Consider the following 16,359-nt stretch of genomic DNA (forward strand, 5'->3'; position numbering starts at 1 on the left):
TCCGAGAAGCAGACACCGCTGATGGTAGGTGGGCCGAGCGTGGTGGGATTGCCATGGAAGGAGTCGAACCGCGTACCTGGTGAGTCTCCGTTGAATGGCTTCGAGGCGATTGATGTCACCAACGCCAAGCGGGCACCAGATCGGACAGCAGTACTCCAGGCACGACCTTACGATGGCACAGAAGATCGACTTGACGCACATGGGATCGGTAAACTCGCTACAGGTCCGCGTAATTAAACCAAGTAGCTGATTTCCCTTCGCAACAACGCTATCAATGTGAGGGCGAAATGACATCTTCTGATCGAGTAGCACCCCCAGATCACGGATACATGTCGTGCGAGCCAAAGCCGTGTTGAGCATAGTGTATGTAAACGTGATGGGGTGACGGGCTCTGCTGAATGATATACACTGGCATTTATCAGCACACACTTGGAGAGCGTTTCTGCTGCACCAGCTATCCAGATTCTCAAGGATCGTTTGAAGGCGTACACAGTCACTGTCGTTTCTAACTGGAGCGAATATTTTTACATCGTCGGCGTACATTAGGTGTTGGCCTGGCGGTAAAACGAAAGATAGATCATTAATATAGATGAGGAAGAGTAGCGGTCCCAAATTACTCCCTTGAGGCACACCGGAGGAGCTGGTGAAAGAGTGAGAACGATGAGATCCTATACTTATGTAGTACGAACGACCAGTTAAATATGAACGCAGCCAGGTGATGTGCCAGTCGAGGAAACCGAGTTTTTTTAGCTTCGAAAGTAGAATATCATGAGAAATACTATCGAACGCAGCCCTGAAGTCGATATATACTGCATCAACTTGAGTACCACGATCCATGTTGTCGAAGCAGTAGCCAACAAATTCAGCAAGATTTGTGGTGGAAGATCTCCTTGGGAGAAATCCATGCTGACTAGGGCTCATATAGTTTTGAACTGCTGTGAGTAGCGGATTGTATAGAATGAGCTCAAACACCTTTGCACAAGCGCATAGGGATACAATGCCACGATAATTACTAGCATGAAGTCGACTGCCTTTTTTATGGATAGGAATCATTCGCGCGTGTTTCCAGGACTCAGGATACGTGCCACGCATAAGGGAATCATTAAATATTTTGGCAAGAATGGGTGCGAGTGATTGACGGCAGTGCTTCAATATGTATGCGGGAATATTGTCAGGTCCAGATGATGTAGATGGTTTTATATCGTTGAGTGTGCGCGCAATTAATGCTTCGTCAATTGTGGGTATAATAAAATCGATAGCATCCGATGGAGTATTGCGGGTGGCCTCTGCTAGTGTGTTAGGATTGTGAACAGGAAGGGTGAATGCATCAGCGAAACGATTGGCGAGAGTGTTGCAAATATCGGATGTATCGATACTAGTTTGGCCATTGTAGCTCATTGACGGAGGGATACTTCTTATATTGCGCCGTTTGTTCCAGAAGCTCCAGAACCGTGTCGGCTTAGAAAATAGCTGCCTTTCAGTACGGCGAATGAAGGAGCGGTAGAGCACACGATTATGTCGACGATAATTGTTCAGTGCATCGAAAAAAATTCTCCTATGCAGCGATGATCTCGTTCTACTGTAATCCGCGTAGGCTTTTGATTTTATTTTTTTCAACCGTCTTAAAGATGCATTAGACCAATCGGGGCCAGGCTTTCGTTGAGCAACAGGAACGCAGGAATTGGCAATGGTTTTGGTACAGAGTTCGAAGATGTTATGGCGTTTTGCATTTCATAAGCCTCGGACTGTATGTGTATGCATGTACTGTACTTCTGTGTTTTTTTATGGTTCGCTTGAATGTCATTCCAACAAGCCACATTTATATGGCTGCAATCGGGGTTGGGATGAATAATTTACTAGGTGAAAATGGGTTTTGCAAAGCGGCAGAAGGTAGCGATCTTGTAGGTTGTAAAATGAAGGCATGTAAGTCGTGTAAATGAGCGACAGAGAAAGATAAACAAACACTGGACAGCTATAGTTTTATGAGTCTGCATTTGGGTACAGGCCTAATTAGTTTAAATGTACATATTTAATGACAACTTTTGAAAGGCTATGTGGAAAAGTAAAATAAAAGAAATAAAGTAACATAATTTTGAAAGAAAAATGCCACATCAAAAGGATGTCGTTACATCAAAGATGCTTACCAAAGATGAAACCTTCCAAAGTGTAAGTAAAATTGATTGTACAGCATCTATTGGTATCGATGTATACATTGTCTACAAAGCAAGAGAAAGCGTTAATCAACTCTCGCCAGCTGTCTTATCTGATGGAACAGCCACACTTAATAGGGAGCGCGTTGTAAATATCAATGTCTAATAGTTAATTACCTGCTGACAACGTCACTAAACGGTATCATCAGCACATGTTAAGCTCTATCATCAGGGCAAATGTCGCAAATAGGGGCGGCAAAAAAGGGCCCGGAAGCAATCGCAATAGGATATCCTGCAGCCGGTGTTTTGCATAATGCCATCGACATAAATCGCGTGTGTCGTACATCCACGTGGGGTTCAATCTCAGCAACAGAAGCGCGCGCAAAAACAAAACAAAAACACGCCACCGTACGCCACTATCACACGTGAAAGTGGCGATCGCTTGCGTCGTCTCGTGGAGGTAATTACACTCCTCCAAGATCACAACAGGTCAGCTCTTTCCCCCCCCCCTCCCCCCCGGTACACCATCATGCGGATTTTTTTAATGAGCTGATCGATTACTTCGATCCGCGGCCGTCCGTGGTACCGGCGACATCTTCGCTTGGCTCCGCGCCGGTCAGCGACTCAGAAAGTGCCGTCATCATTACCGCCGTCTGGCCATTATTGTCATCAGGCCGAAGCTCATCACGAAACTACCCAGACCAGGTTTTGCCCATCATCACTTGTGTCTCCGGACGCTGCTTGTGGATGTGTGTTTCACTTTTGCCACCCGTTGGGGAGGCTGTAGAAGGGCAAAAACCGATCGGAAGTTCTTGTACCCAGGGCTTGGTGAAGCGAACCGTTTAACTTACGAACCGTTTAGAGTGAGAGAGAGAGAGAGAGAGAGAGCAAAAAACGGTGCTTTGCCATTTTCGCGAGTGAGCTTGCAAAATGTTCACTTGCGGGGAGAAGGAAAAAGGGAAGGTTCGTGTGCCATTAAATCTGGAGCGCGTAAATAATTAGCTGCCCAGTTTAGCGTTCCTCCACACCGAACCCTGCGCTCGGGTGCGGTCCTGTGTGGAGATGAGGTGTGGAGTTTTAGGGTCATTTGGCTGCTCCTTCTCAAAAGCGCAAGCTTTCAAGTACACATTAGAAACCGAACGCATTACGCTAAGTAGTTTACTTTGGCGTAAAAGAAATAGTAAGTAGAACTCGTTTCTAAGCGAAAAAATCAAACCAACCAAAGGCAAAATGTCGCCCTGGAGTGGCTCGTGGTAGGCGCCAAAGGTGTTTTGGGGCAGCGCTTTGGCAGCAATAAAATGGCACCTGCTGCTGCTGCTGCTACGCCTTCCGTACCGCTTTATCTGTATTCCACTGCCGCCGAGGGACTAGTGGACGGATCACGACTCTATTTTTTCCCCCGATGAATTTTCAATTGCTTCGTGGGAGTAGAGCAACCTTTTTTGTTGTTGTTGCTGCTGCAGTGGAGCATAATGTCGTGCCGTGTGCACGACAAATAAGCCACACCTTGACGAGGGTGTATTGATTGTAAACCGTTTTTTTATTGGCCACTCAGCAATGGGCGCCGTGGAGGACAATTGTATTCCGCCATATAGCGTTTTTGGGTTTCAGCAACAGTTTGCTTTCAAATTCTCACTTAAGCTACAGCAATTTAGGGGCAAAATGTGTGTGTGATCAACCTTAATAATGGGTTTTAATTGATAGAAACAAAAGACGAATCACCCATTGAAGAGCTCACTCCTCTTAGGACTTTCATTGACGTCGAAAGAAAAGAAAAGAAAAAAAAAACTGGCACAACACTGCTCGGAACACTTCTTCTCCTTCCAAAACGGAACAGTTATTTACCCTTAACAGTGGCAGTAAACCACTTTCCACGCTGGCCGCATAATAACGCGCAAAGAAAGCACAAATTGTGACGTTCAGTACACTTTCGGCTTCAAAAACGGAAGGCCTTTTACCAAGTGCCTTTGGCGAACAATGGCGAAACAATAAAGCCTCCACCAGCGGATCCGGGGAGGCAGCACCACGCTCTGCCACCAACGATGGTTTATCGATCAGCTTGGGGTTCGGCAGATCGCCCGTGCAGCTCCAATTGTGGTGTCTCAATTAGAGACTCTCTTCTACACCCCAACACATACACACACACACAAAGTGTTGGTTGGGAGGAAAACAGTGGTTTGGCCCACCGACGCCAACGCCGAGAAACGGTTAAACTGTTTGGCCTGCAACCGCGATTTTCGGTTCACCTCGATTTTTCCCCTCGATTGTCGGAGGAGCTGGTGCCGGGGCCAATTTGTGCACCTTCGATCGGAAGCTGTGGGTCACACAAACACACACACACACACACACGTTCATACAGGAGAAAAGAAGGCCAAAAACAAAAGACAATTCAAGCTGGCGGCACAATATGGCGCTGGAGGTCTGCAGGTTGATCTGGAGTGAAATGGTGATCTTTTCGTATGGTGAACGATTCATGATGGCCATTCCAAACACACACACACAAACAATGAGGTGTACATTACTTCCGAAGCAACAAAAGAAAGTACATTCAGTTTGAAATGCAACAAAAAGGTTTCTCGATTGTAACAGTCAAACTCAATACGCCCCCGCCGATGCAAAGATGCAAAGAAGCCGCCGTGATGCACCGGCCGATGGTGGAAAACTGGTTCCGTGTGTGCCGTGGTTTTGCCCGCCGGCCAAGCATTCCAAACGCCGGCGAGCTGCTCGAAGAAGTGCACCATCATCATCATCATCATCATCAGCATGATCGTTGCTGTATAATCTCTTCGGCATTATCAGCACACAGCACACTCCTCTAAACCCAAGAAACAATCCCCGCCGAAGGAGCGGTAGATACAAAAAAAGGCAAAAATTGATCGAAATTATCTTGGCATGCACTGCTTCCTCCAACAGCTCGCCGAGCTCGGAAATTTATTCTTTAGGCAAATGGAAAATGGGCCCAATTTTGTGAGGGGCCCACCGGTAGCTTAAAACCAAAACCCGCTACAAACACATACTGGCAGGATGCAGCATTTGAGCAGCAGAGCAGTGCTTATTTCGATCCTTTTTTTGTGGCAAGGTGAAGGAAAAACGGTTCGAAAGCTAATTTTGTAAAATCGGTTGGCCAATTTCGGACGATCCTGTCCCGAGAACCGTGCTTGGGAGAGCGTTTATTTCATGCAACCCTCAACCGCTTCAACGCAGTTTCGTTGCGGAAAAGAGCGATTTAAATATGGCTTACGGGGACGAAAGGGGGGATGATCGTTGTAAGTTCAACAGAATAAAAAAAAGGGACAAGCAAACCGTGAACACATGCAATGCGATATCCCTACCGACCAACAGCAGACGACGCTTCCCACTGAGTTTCTCCCGTCTGTCTCACTGCATGGTGAGACCTTCGCGAAAAAGAAAAAAAAAGTTACAAATAAAGCAACAAGCCAAATTCAGGCCAACACGAGGCAATGAAGCACGCGTTCGCGCAGAGGCGTACACAGAACCGCGCGAGACGTTTCAGCCGCGACGGGACGGTTCGGAGTGGAGCACACTTACGCTGTGGAAGAATGTGGCTCTCCAAAAAAAAAAAAAAAAAACATCGAGAAAAATTCCGAAACGCACCAAAAACCCTTCCCACCCTGCTTCTCTATTCAACACGTAAAAACATTCCCCCTCCGCACCACCATCTTGCGCCAACACCATCTGACGCTGGGAGAGCGGGTATTCGTTTTCGGGGTTTAAAGTTGCGTTAAAGGTTCGTCGCTTTGGAGAGTCGCTCAGCTCTTTCGTATCCAACGGCAACGGGGAGCGAGCGCGTCGCTGCGCATACAAACACGCCTGTTGCTAGCGCGCGCGATGAAACGCACACAAGCGTAAAAGGTAAGCAAAGGGAACCCACCCGATGCCAGATGGGACTGGAAAAGGAGCTGGTGATAAAACGTACCGGGACCGGGGAGCGAACAGAACGAACGGCACGCACAAAACGAAACGTCAAATTCTATGTTTGCTGAAGGCGAAGGAGAGAAGAAGAAAAAAAAGCACAGAATAGGAACAATTCAGACGGAGGAAACAAACACAGGAGAAAGAGAAATATAAAAAAACGATTGCCTTTCAACTCACCTGGCTTATCCAGCAGCTTTGTCCGTGTGAGTTTCCGTGTGAGGCTTAGGAACCTGCGTATTCGAAGCTGCGCACGTTTGAAGTTTGTTCTCGTCGTCGCTGTTTTACTTCACAACACAGGCAAACACACACACACACACACACACACACACAAACGCGTGCGTACACAACACCGGGGCCAGAAAAACGATGCACTTTTTGCAATCTCCTTTTCCTCCAGCTTCACTCACAAACCGAAGCCCGCGGCGGCTCGGTTCCCTTTTTATCCCTTTCGCCCGGTGAACGTTTTGCGCTTTTGCGCAATTGCTATTCTGCGCAAGTAATTCCGCAATTCGATGCACAGCGACGATCTTCCTGCTACGGCGTGTGTTTACTCGTCACGCATACCCACACACGTACACACTTACATAAGCATAGACGACAGCACACACACACACTGTTGCTGTTTGGAAGCTGTGGAGTGCGACCTTTTTCTGTGACTCTTCTGCACGCCCCCCTTGCAAACTCACCTCACACTTTCCTCGCCCGTGATGCACTCGAGTTAAAATGCACTTTCAGATTAAAGGACTCGAAAGGATACTTTTCACTTGGGATGAAAGACTTCACCTTTAAACACACACACTCGCAGGCACTTGAAACACGCAAAAAAGGGATGAACGAACACACCTTCAAGAAGTATCAAATGACACAGCTGAGCCTGCTAATTTGGTAGCAGCAGCAGCAACAGCAGGTACAGAGGGTCACCTTAACACTTTAACACACTTGTTCTCACACAATAGACACAACGAAGCTTTCATGGAAGCAAGCGACGAACCCTCTCTATCGGTAACGCACACCCTCTTAACAGCGAAAACCCTCCCTAATCGGTACGCCGTTGCTGTGTTTGGTGTGGTAAGATGGTGTGTCTAATTTTGTTTTGATTTTGTTTTCACCTCCTCTTTTCCTTCCTCTCTTCTTTTTCCGGTTCGATTCGATCGGCATCAAATCTCGTTCGGGACTTGTTCACCCAATTCGACCGAAAAAGGGCATTCGCTTTGATCAATCGTTTATTGTTGTCGCTTCGCACCTCGTTTGCCGAGCTTCGGATCGTCTGCCGATGAGTTGTTCTGGACTTTTTTATTGCTTTTTCGTATGAAGATGTATCACACTTTAATCACTTTTTTTACTTTCTTCTCTTTTGGTCTTCTTTCAATGAATGATAATGCACATGCACATTGCGCTTTTGTTAGCAAAAATTGTCCGCAACCATACTGGCTTCGCCGCCATCTAAAGGGTCGTTGTAACCGCAACCGCACAACAATGCACCGTCTGCCGTTCACAGTCAAGCGGCGCTGGACAATGGCGGAGCAGCAGCGACAATGTCACCGAGGACGACGCCATGTTTACCGACGGAACGGCATGACGACGGACGCTCTCCCCATTGGACGCCCCCCCTAGTGACACCGCTACACCACAAACACGTCGATCGTCGCCATCCTGCGCCGCTCGGCAGGAAGAAATGGTCACGAACGCAAAACGCAAAGCGAAGGAAAAATTAATATATCAACCTTCCGCGTGTCAGGGCAGGCGGGCCCGAAACAAACAGAACTACAAGCCGACGGGGTGAGTTTCAGCGAATAACGCGCGCACAATAAGAAAAACCACACACACGCACACACTCTGTTCACCAACGCGCGCGCGCGAGAGTCACGTACGACAAACACTTATTGGGATGAGATTAAATATTGAAAAAAGTGCGTCTCCTCACGTATTGGGGAAGTTGGTGGTTTTGTCACTATTGATTTCTTTCAGTAAAGGAGTTCACATTTGTCACCAGCAGCACGTCGCGAACCGAGTAACAAACGCTGCGTCTGTAGCCGACGGATGCTCTAACAATAACGCATCGCGCAGGTTGCGGGTTCGTCGCTTGCGTTGATCGTTTAACTCTTTCGAATTTCTCAGAGCACGATAGAGAGTGAGAGGCTGTGTCGAGAGTGTATGTGTGTGTGAGGGAGAGTGGTATATCGGGGAAGCATTGGAAAGAACGAGATGAAGCACAGCTCTAGAAGAGAGCACACAGCAAAAGCTCTGCTCACAGATTGTGCAATCTCTCGTAGCATAATAAATTACTTCCCGAAGAAAAACCTGTTTTGGGATCACTGACAAAGAGAAGAATTGAAGAGAAAAGACTTGTTTTGCTGCAAAGCTTCACGGCACAATCGATGAAGAGAAGTGCTTCGAAAGCTTTTCTGAAAGCTCGTCCATTTCGATAAAGAAGAAGCTTTTTGATCGATTTTTTCGGACATCAATTGCTCCTGTTCCTGTAACTGTTAATAAGATTCTTCGTTGAAATCTTAACATTCTTTTATTTGTATATATTTTTAGATCAATATAAGGGAAATAAATTGTACACTTACTACAACATCAACCCGCCGCTCGGTTAAGTTTCCTCTTCTTCATTGTCTCCATCCTCCTGCTCCTCCTCCTTTTCCCCTTCACCATTTTCCTCACTGACTGCTTCCATCGCTACGTCCACCTCTTCCAGCTCGTGTCTTACCGCAATGCCCGACTCGTCCTGCTGGAACTGGCACCAGCTCACCACAAACCGCCTCAGCCCGAGCAGCACCAGTATGGTGGTCTGATCCACCCCGGCACCCTGCAGCGTCCTGCCCATCGTGACGTCATCGTCGATCGCAAACGTCCCGCACTGCCTCACATACCGCACGCACCACATGTGCTCCGCAAACAGCTCCTCGAAGTACTGCAACAACTGCTCCATCACGTCGACGCTAACGAGCGTCATCAGATGATGGTAGCCGTGGCGTGGAGAAGTCGTCTTTTCCAGCAGATTCAAGAACCGCGTCAGCGTGGCGCTCGAGCTACGGGGCGACAGTAGCGGCACAAACTTCAGCACCAGGATCAGTATACCGCGCTGAAAGAACACCGTCGAGCGGGGCGGATGGTGCTGCTGGGAGGGGACGACCCGGTGCGTGCAGGCCATCACCTGCATCGAGTACCAGCAGTCGCTCAGCAGCCCCAGAAACGCTTCAATAGTATCGAACTCGAAGCTCTCGATCACGTCGATCCGCTCGCTCAGCCACCCGACGAACCCGAGCGAATCCACCAGGAATTGGCACGACTTCGGTATCTTGGCGATGGCGTTCAACAGCCCCAGGATGGCCATGTTCAGCTCGCGATTGGACAGCGCGGACCCGTGGAAAGCCATCATCACGTGCAGGATGGGGGAGGCGCGCAGCACCGCAAAGTCGCGATGTGTCTTCAAGCCCTGCTGCAGCGTGCGCACCATAAACATGCGGTGCACATCGTTCTCGACGTCGTTGCTGTTGAACAGCTGCAGAAAGTTCGGCACCATGCGGAAGTTGTACACGTCCTGGTGGATGAGGTACTGTACCATCGGGCCGTGCAGCTTGCTAAGCACGTTCGGCAGCAGCTTGACCGTTTCGGCGATGAACAGCATCGACAGGAAGGGCGCGCGCGGCACGTGCCCGTGCTTGTGGACGTCCTCGTTGTAGCTGGCCGCGGTCGCGTACATCTCGATGAACCGGCGCTGCACGATGGCGAGCAGATGGAGCCACGTCTTGGTGTCGGTCAGACGCTTCGTTAGCTCCAGGTGGCTGCGAAGGCGCAACAGCACACTGCCAGCGGCCAGGCGCATCTGCTCGTCGTTGCTGGCAAGGCACAGGAAGGGCAGGGTTAAAATACCGGCTCGAACGCCCTTCCGCAGCATGTCGGCTTGTTCGGACGAGTAGATGTAGTTCACCATCGGCAGCAGGAAGGCCGGGTCGTACGTGACCGCGTTCAGTTCCGTATTCGGTGCGTGCAGTTCCATCAGCTCACCGTGCGGATGGTACGCCTTTTTGCCGTAAGTTCGGCGCGTCCGCTCCACAAACCGCTCGACCGGGGACGTCGGTTGATAGTCCACCAGCAGGCCCCGCTTTTCTGGGTCCGATTGTGCCACCAACTCGTCAAAGTTGGTCTCGGGCAGCTGGGAGCACGCGTCCAACTTGCGCCAAACGGGGAAGTTCTCGATCAGGTTGATAATTTTGTCCTCCATCAGCAACGAAAACACCTCGCTAATGTTCGTGCGGAAGGAGTGGTGTGGCTTCGCCGCTGCACTACCTTCTCCTTCCTCTCCCTGCGCCGTTGCGCGCGATTCGAGCGAAAAATGTTTAATGGCCGTTTCGCCCCACAGGAACGGACGGAACTCGTGCATCTGGACGCCCGATCGTTCGTACTGCTGCAGCAGCGCCAGCAGGTAGCGATTCGCATCCGTCAGCGTGGCCCCATACGCACCGAGCAGCAGTGGCACGTGCTTCGCGCTTACGACGGTCGGATTTTTGCACGCCAGCGCGTACAGCAGCTGCACGAGCGACGTTTTCGGCTTGTACTGGTGCTGCATTAGCAGCACGCGCAGAAAGTTCGAGTGGGACAGTGCCCAGTCGTAGTACTTTTCGATCTCCGTCTGCTCTTTCTGCCCATCGGCGTAGAACTGCTGCACCAGCAGCGCCATCAGCTTCAGCAGCACGTGCAGCCGCTCGTCAAATCGACGATCGTTCTCACCCAGCCGCACCGTTTCGATTCCAAACTTGAGACAATTCTTGCAAAACGTCGTCCACTGACCAACCTTCGTGACGGACTCGTAGGAAACCTTCCCAAGCGCATCGTGGTAGCGTGTCGCCTGCGTTGTCCAGCGGTACGCAGCGAGCACAAGTTCGTTCAGCCGCTGCAGCTGCGCCTCCTGCTGCAGCAGATAGTGCGCGGACGAAACCGAACGGAACAGTGCCTCAAAGCACTGCAACAGCACAGCGAACCCGTTGCAGTAGATGGTTTGCAGCGTGTTGGCATTGCCTCCCTCAACTGCCGCCTTCAGCGCCACCTCGTAGATCTCCATCAGCACGCGCAGCTGGAACGATTCGACCGCCTCGATGCGTAGCTTTTTACGCGCGAAATCGACACACTCGTTGCGGGGCATGCACAGCCGCACGAGCTGCTGACTTGCGATTGGGTTTTCGCGATAAATAACGGCCGCCTTGTTCGGCTTTTCCAGCATCTTCAGGATCTGCCCCTTGAACGTGGCGTAAATCTGTCCGAGCAGCGTTTTGCCCTCCTTCTCCTCAACGATTGCATCGGTAAGGATGCCCTGCCGGAAGGCAACATTGAGCAGCGGATACATGAGCTCTTTTTTCGATGTGTTTGGCCCGATCAGCTCCAGGAAGGGTTCACGAAACTGGGCACCACGCCCCAGCAGGAACGTTGCGAGCTTTACGAGCGATTTGTTGATACGCCGCCCATTGTCGAAGAACACACCCATCAGCTCGGGCGGCACGAATGCTATGCTGTGCGGGAACAAGCTGAAATAACCGTGCAGTGCTTGCTCCAGCTCTTCCAGCTCGATCGCTTCACCGGTGCCTTCCGCCTGGCCACACTCCATGTACACACGCACCAGCCCACGGACGGTTTCCTCCGGAAGGAAATTGTCCTGCCGGCAGCGGTTTCGCACGATCAGCTGCTGCAGCGTAAGGCACAGCTGCTGGTAGTGGTAGGTGCGTTGATTGCCACCGGCCACGAACACATCCGCCGGCAGTTGCGCATAGTGGCGCAGCAGCGTACCGCAATGGCGCTCACTAAGCTTGAAGATGGTCTGCAGCTTTTGCGCCATTTCATCGTCGAGCTGCGTCGCCGATTCCACCGTCGACACCTGCATCAGCTCCGCCACGATCTTGTTCGAGTACAGCTCGGTGTAGCTCGCAAAGTGCGGCAGTTCGCACAGCAGCTGCATCAGCTCGTACACGAGCTCGGACACGTGCCGGCGCAGCGAACCATCCTCGTGCCGGATGATGGTAAAGTGCTCGAAGATGATCGGCCGCTGCAGAAAGATGCCCTCCAGCAGCTCGCCAACGTCCCGGCCGGACAGCACGTTCGGCTCGAGGAGATGTTTCAGCAGCATTTTACAGTGATTGCTGATTTGTTGCACGCGTTCGGGTGTAAGCGTGCGCGATGCAATATAACGGCAGAGATAGAACAGGGTTTGATGGAGCAGATTCAGCAGCTCATCGCGCACGTGTCGCTTGTTGCGTTTCCAGTGGGCCGGGTTGAAGGAAAACTGCTTTTTCGTCACCAGCGCTGCATTGAGCTGGCTCATTGGAAGAGCATTCTTTTGCGGCAGCATACACTCGCTCCCCTTCACCCAGCTCTCCGCATACTTGACCACCGTGCCCGTTATGCAGCCGTCTTTCAGGTCTTTCACCGCACGAACCACAATCTCGGGATGGGGCAGGTAGTGGAGATAGCGCAACACGACGGCTTCGAAGTACTTTTGAAACTTTTGCGGCCGACTGGTCGCACGGTCGAACATGTGCGTAAACAAATTGTCCGCCACGGGCAGCTCTACCTGCGCGTCAAGCAGTGCCGCATCCGAACCGGCCATCGTCTCCGTTTCGTCCGTTTCCTGCTCCACTCGCGCGAACAAAGCATCCAGCTCGGTCTGCTGCTTCTGTGCGCTCACCACAAACGCATCGTCAATCAGTTTGTGATCGACTTCCTGCGCTGTTTTCGCTTTGTGGCCGATTTGAGAGGCCGCTTTGCCCGCTTCCTTCGCCAGATAGGTTACCAGCTCGGGCACCTGCTCCTGCGGCACGTCGGCCATTGCCTGGAACCAGAATTCTATCTCCGTGCCGCGATTACCGAACAGGGCCGTGTTGCGGAACAGCGTCAGCAGCTGTTCGGTGGCATCAAGGCGCGTCGCTTCGTCACCGCGCAGATATGCCTTCACCAGCAGCGTCAGAGCGGAGGGGAAAAGGGCGGAGTTGAACGATACACTTTGTGGTTCCAGCGCAATCACCACCTTGATCGCTTTGAACTCATAATTCAGGAAGTACCGCTCGACCACGGGGTTCTTGTACGCCGGCTGCAGAATGTCCCGGAAGGTGGTAATGAACGAGGACGCCTCGATGTACGCCCGGAAGGAGCGGATGCACACCAGCAGGATGTCCATCGCCTTCTCGAGCGTGTGCTCCTGGCGCTTCATCGTGCGGTCGTCGCGTACCGTGGCCATCGCGCCCATAATTCGATCGATGCTCGGGAACATGGCGACAATCTTGTTGATCGCTTCCACCTTCACCCTTTTGCGGCCGAACTGGTCCAGCAGCGGGCGGCGCTCGATCGCCTGCAGGTATTGCTCGCAGCGCGACACCATGATGGAGAGAAGTTCGAAGTAGAGCGGGATGTTCTCCTTGCGCGTGTCCAGGGCCGCATTAATGTGCTCGAGCATCGAGCGTGGCAGTGTGGTCTGCACGACGAACGTTGCAAGCGTTTTAGCCGAAACGGTTTCGTCCAGTTTCGCGACCAGCTCGTCGGGTTTGTGCAGCGTCAGCATGCTCTGCAGCATTGTGCGGACTTCTTCCGAGTTTAGCTTTAGCATGCCGCCGTACATGTCCAGCGTTGCTGGCAGCACCTCGGGACACATCTCGAGCATACCGAGCACGAGCCGGCGCTGATGTTCGTTCAGCTGGGTGTGCTTCAGGTCCTGCAGTAGCTGCCGGTACCGAGGGCTGGCCCGGTCCAGCTCGATCGACTTGGGCACCAAAAAGTACCGCCGAGAGGTAAGCAGCGGCAGCACGAACGTTTCGACCGCACTCAGCACACGCTGCTTGGCCCCTTCCAGAGTGATCTGCTTCTCGGGACCGACCCACTCGTACGCTTTGACGAACGCCTTGAGGATGTCCGTCGTGAAGGCCGTCCGGTACATGTACTTGTCCATGTCGGGGTTATCGAGAACGTACTTCTTCAGTGTGCTCATCACCAGAATCACGTTTTCCGCGCTGTCAAACACGAGGTTCATAGCCAGCGGATACACGAGGGACGGACGGGCCAGCCAAAAGCGCACCAGCTGCGTCGGCGTATCGATGAGAAACGCCAGATTAAACTCGATGAAGGCCGACCGGACCGAGTTGCCGATGTAGCCCTCCTGCTTGGCGACCGTCTCCCGGTACTCCGCTATCGTCATCTTCGCGCAGCACGTGTCCACCATCCGTAGCACATCGCGCCAGTGTGTCGTTGCGTCGACCAGTAGGATCGCCCTGAGGAGTCGCAATGCCGAAGCCTTGCTGGCCATCGCATGCTCACCCTGGTCCTGCAACAGACTGCACACAACCGGTTGGTAGTTGGTCATGATCGATCGGACACACTTGACGGCGTATTTGGCGTGCGTTTCATCGTAATCCAAGCACTGGAGCATCACCAGCTGGATCAGGTGCAGCACGTCGGCAATGTCGGTCAGCTTTTCCTTCTCGCAGGAGGACAGAACCTCCATCAGCGGCACCAACGTTCCACCACACCGAAGGTAGTACCCAAGTAACTCCCGGTTCTCGTACACCTCCCGCAGAAAGTTTCGAATGGCTATGGAAAAAACAGGGGATAGAATGAGTATTTTGCCTCTTCGTTTGGGAGGTTTTCCTTACCCCGCACTTACCAGTCATTGCCATCGTTCCGGTAGTCAACTCCTTGCGGAAGTTTTCTGCCACTTTGGTACTCAATTTCTCCTTGCTGTTCGGATTCACATACCCGCCGTTCGGTTTCCCGATGTGATTCCGTTTCCTAAACACCTGCGACACAAGCCGACCCCTCGGTTTCATCCCCGCACGCTTTCCTCCTGCCACCATTCTTCGGCCCGGGTTCTTCGCGCCACCGGCAGCTTCCGCCGACGACTCACCGCCCGGCGTTCCGTTTTGCTTGGGTTTCTTCTGTTTCTTGACCGCGTGGTTCTCTCCGGTCGCTTCATTGGTCGGTTTCGGTTTCTTCTTCTGCACTGGACACTCAACACCGTTCGGTTTTATCTTACGCTTTACCGGAGTTGTCGTCATTTTGATGTGTGGAGTGTGTTAGGAAAGGATATTTGTACGTTTTTTAAGGGAATTTATGAGAAAATTAAGCCGACCGAGCAATAAACACCACACCACGCGGTGCCGTTTCAAAACAAACAACTGTCAAATTCGCAGTTCGTGGGGGGCTCAAGATGTGTAGAGAAAGGTGCGTCATGCCGAGCAAGGTGCACACAACAATAACAAACGGAATGAATCGTTTCATGTTGAAATATTTCAAGCCCGTTTCAAATGATCTTGAAAATTTGAATTTTCTCTGAATCTTTTCAGAAGGTCGTTAAAGGGCGCACATGGCATGTGTGTTTGCAGCTATTTCGTTGCCTTTTTACGATGCTTCGGCGATATTTACAATTTAAATTCATCAAAACCAATTCAGCACTACATTTATTATAAGTTTGTGCCAGTGTGGCGTTCGATATCGACTGAAAGATTCAGTCTGTGGGTCTTTGAGCTTCTTGTTTGTCCGTTTAAGCAGTAATATTGCATACAGGATAAATATTACAGCGTTTTTGATAGACAGTTCGCGTATAAACAGCGATTATGATGTTCTATTCAGAGAATGTTCATCTTATGAGTTAATCACGATCCCTTTGAAGAATGGTAGAATGACAAAATGCATCCAATAACGATACATTTTTCCGTCTAGCATCGCACACACGGTAGACATGTGTAACAACAAATCAGTTCATTACACCTTCAGCTTCTCTGCGCGTTACCGACTTCATCGCTAGGCTGCTACACCTCTTCCCACACGCGACAATGTTTCGAAACATAAAACGCATTCCGAACTAGTAACGTACAATATCCGCCAGGTACACACCGCCCCACCCGCAATGCACCGATCGTCCAAAAGGAAAACATCCCGTCCAGACACTCGCCAAGCGCGCAATTTCACTCCGAAACGGTGGACAAACATCCCACATGTGTGTTTGTGCGTTGTTCGAATGCAGTTTTTCCGAATGCCGAACACGATCGCGTTATTTTGAGGTTGCTGAGTTGTCTCTTGGACGTTCTGCGCCCGTTCTGGAGGAGGTGAGGGAGGGAGGAGTTGTTGCGTTGCGTATTCCTGCTCTGTATTGATGTCTGAACGCAAACACACATACACCACGCACACCGACATATGCGCGACAAATGTGGGAGAGTTTGAGAGTTTTCCGTTGCGTGCGTGCGAGAGTGCGCAGTAGGGAAGGAAAATTCACGCGAGATTTTCCAATCCG

General features: G+C 51.1%; 2 protein-coding genes across 3 annotated transcripts in view; both read right to left on the minus strand.

The window, feature by feature from the left end:
• Positions 1-7,650, minus strand: part of LOC121598301 — a 48,615-nt gene extending 40,965 nt beyond the window's left edge. The window contains exon 1 of the mRNA XM_041924928.1: positions 6,264-7,650. The gene's annotated coding sequence lies outside the window, so the exon portion shown is untranslated. The remainder of the gene's footprint in view (positions 1-6,263) is intronic.
• Positions 7,651-7,740: 90 nt separating this feature from the next.
• LOC121598300 lies at positions 7,741-15,258 on the minus strand. 2 transcript variants are annotated; one of them, XM_041924926.1, is made up of 3 exons: positions 14,734-15,258; positions 8,660-14,660; positions 7,741-8,569 (listed from the first exon to the last, which is right to left on the minus strand). In XM_041924926.1, exons 1-2 carry the CDS (start codon positions 15,122-15,124, stop codon positions 8,683-8,685), a joined length of 6,369 nt encoding a protein of 2,122 aa, XP_041780860.1. In that variant the 5' UTR covers positions 15,125-15,258; the 3' UTR covers positions 7,741-8,569; positions 8,660-8,682. The 2 variants fall into 2 exon arrangements, with proteins under 2 accessions (XP_041780860.1, XP_041780861.1); XM_041924927.1 differs by lacking the exon at positions 7,741-8,569 and having other exon boundaries at positions 8,589-14,660.
• Between the last annotated feature and the right edge of the window lie 1,101 nt (positions 15,259-16,359).

Source organism: Anopheles merus, chromosome 3L, assembly GCF_017562075.2.
Source record: "Anopheles merus strain MAF chromosome 3L, AmerM5.1, whole genome shotgun sequence".
Lineage (NCBI taxonomy): Eukaryota > Metazoa > Arthropoda > Insecta > Diptera > Culicidae > Anopheles > Anopheles merus.

Coding starts and splice junctions, on each gene's coding strand:
- LOC121598300 (XM_041924926.1), bottom strand. CDS start 15,124: ATGACGACAACTCCGGTAAAGCGTAAGATAAAACCGAACGGTGTTGAG. Junction 14,661..14,733: donor CGGAACGATGGCAATGACTG/GTAAGTGCGGGG, acceptor TTTTTTCCATAG/CCATTCGAAACTTTCTGCGG.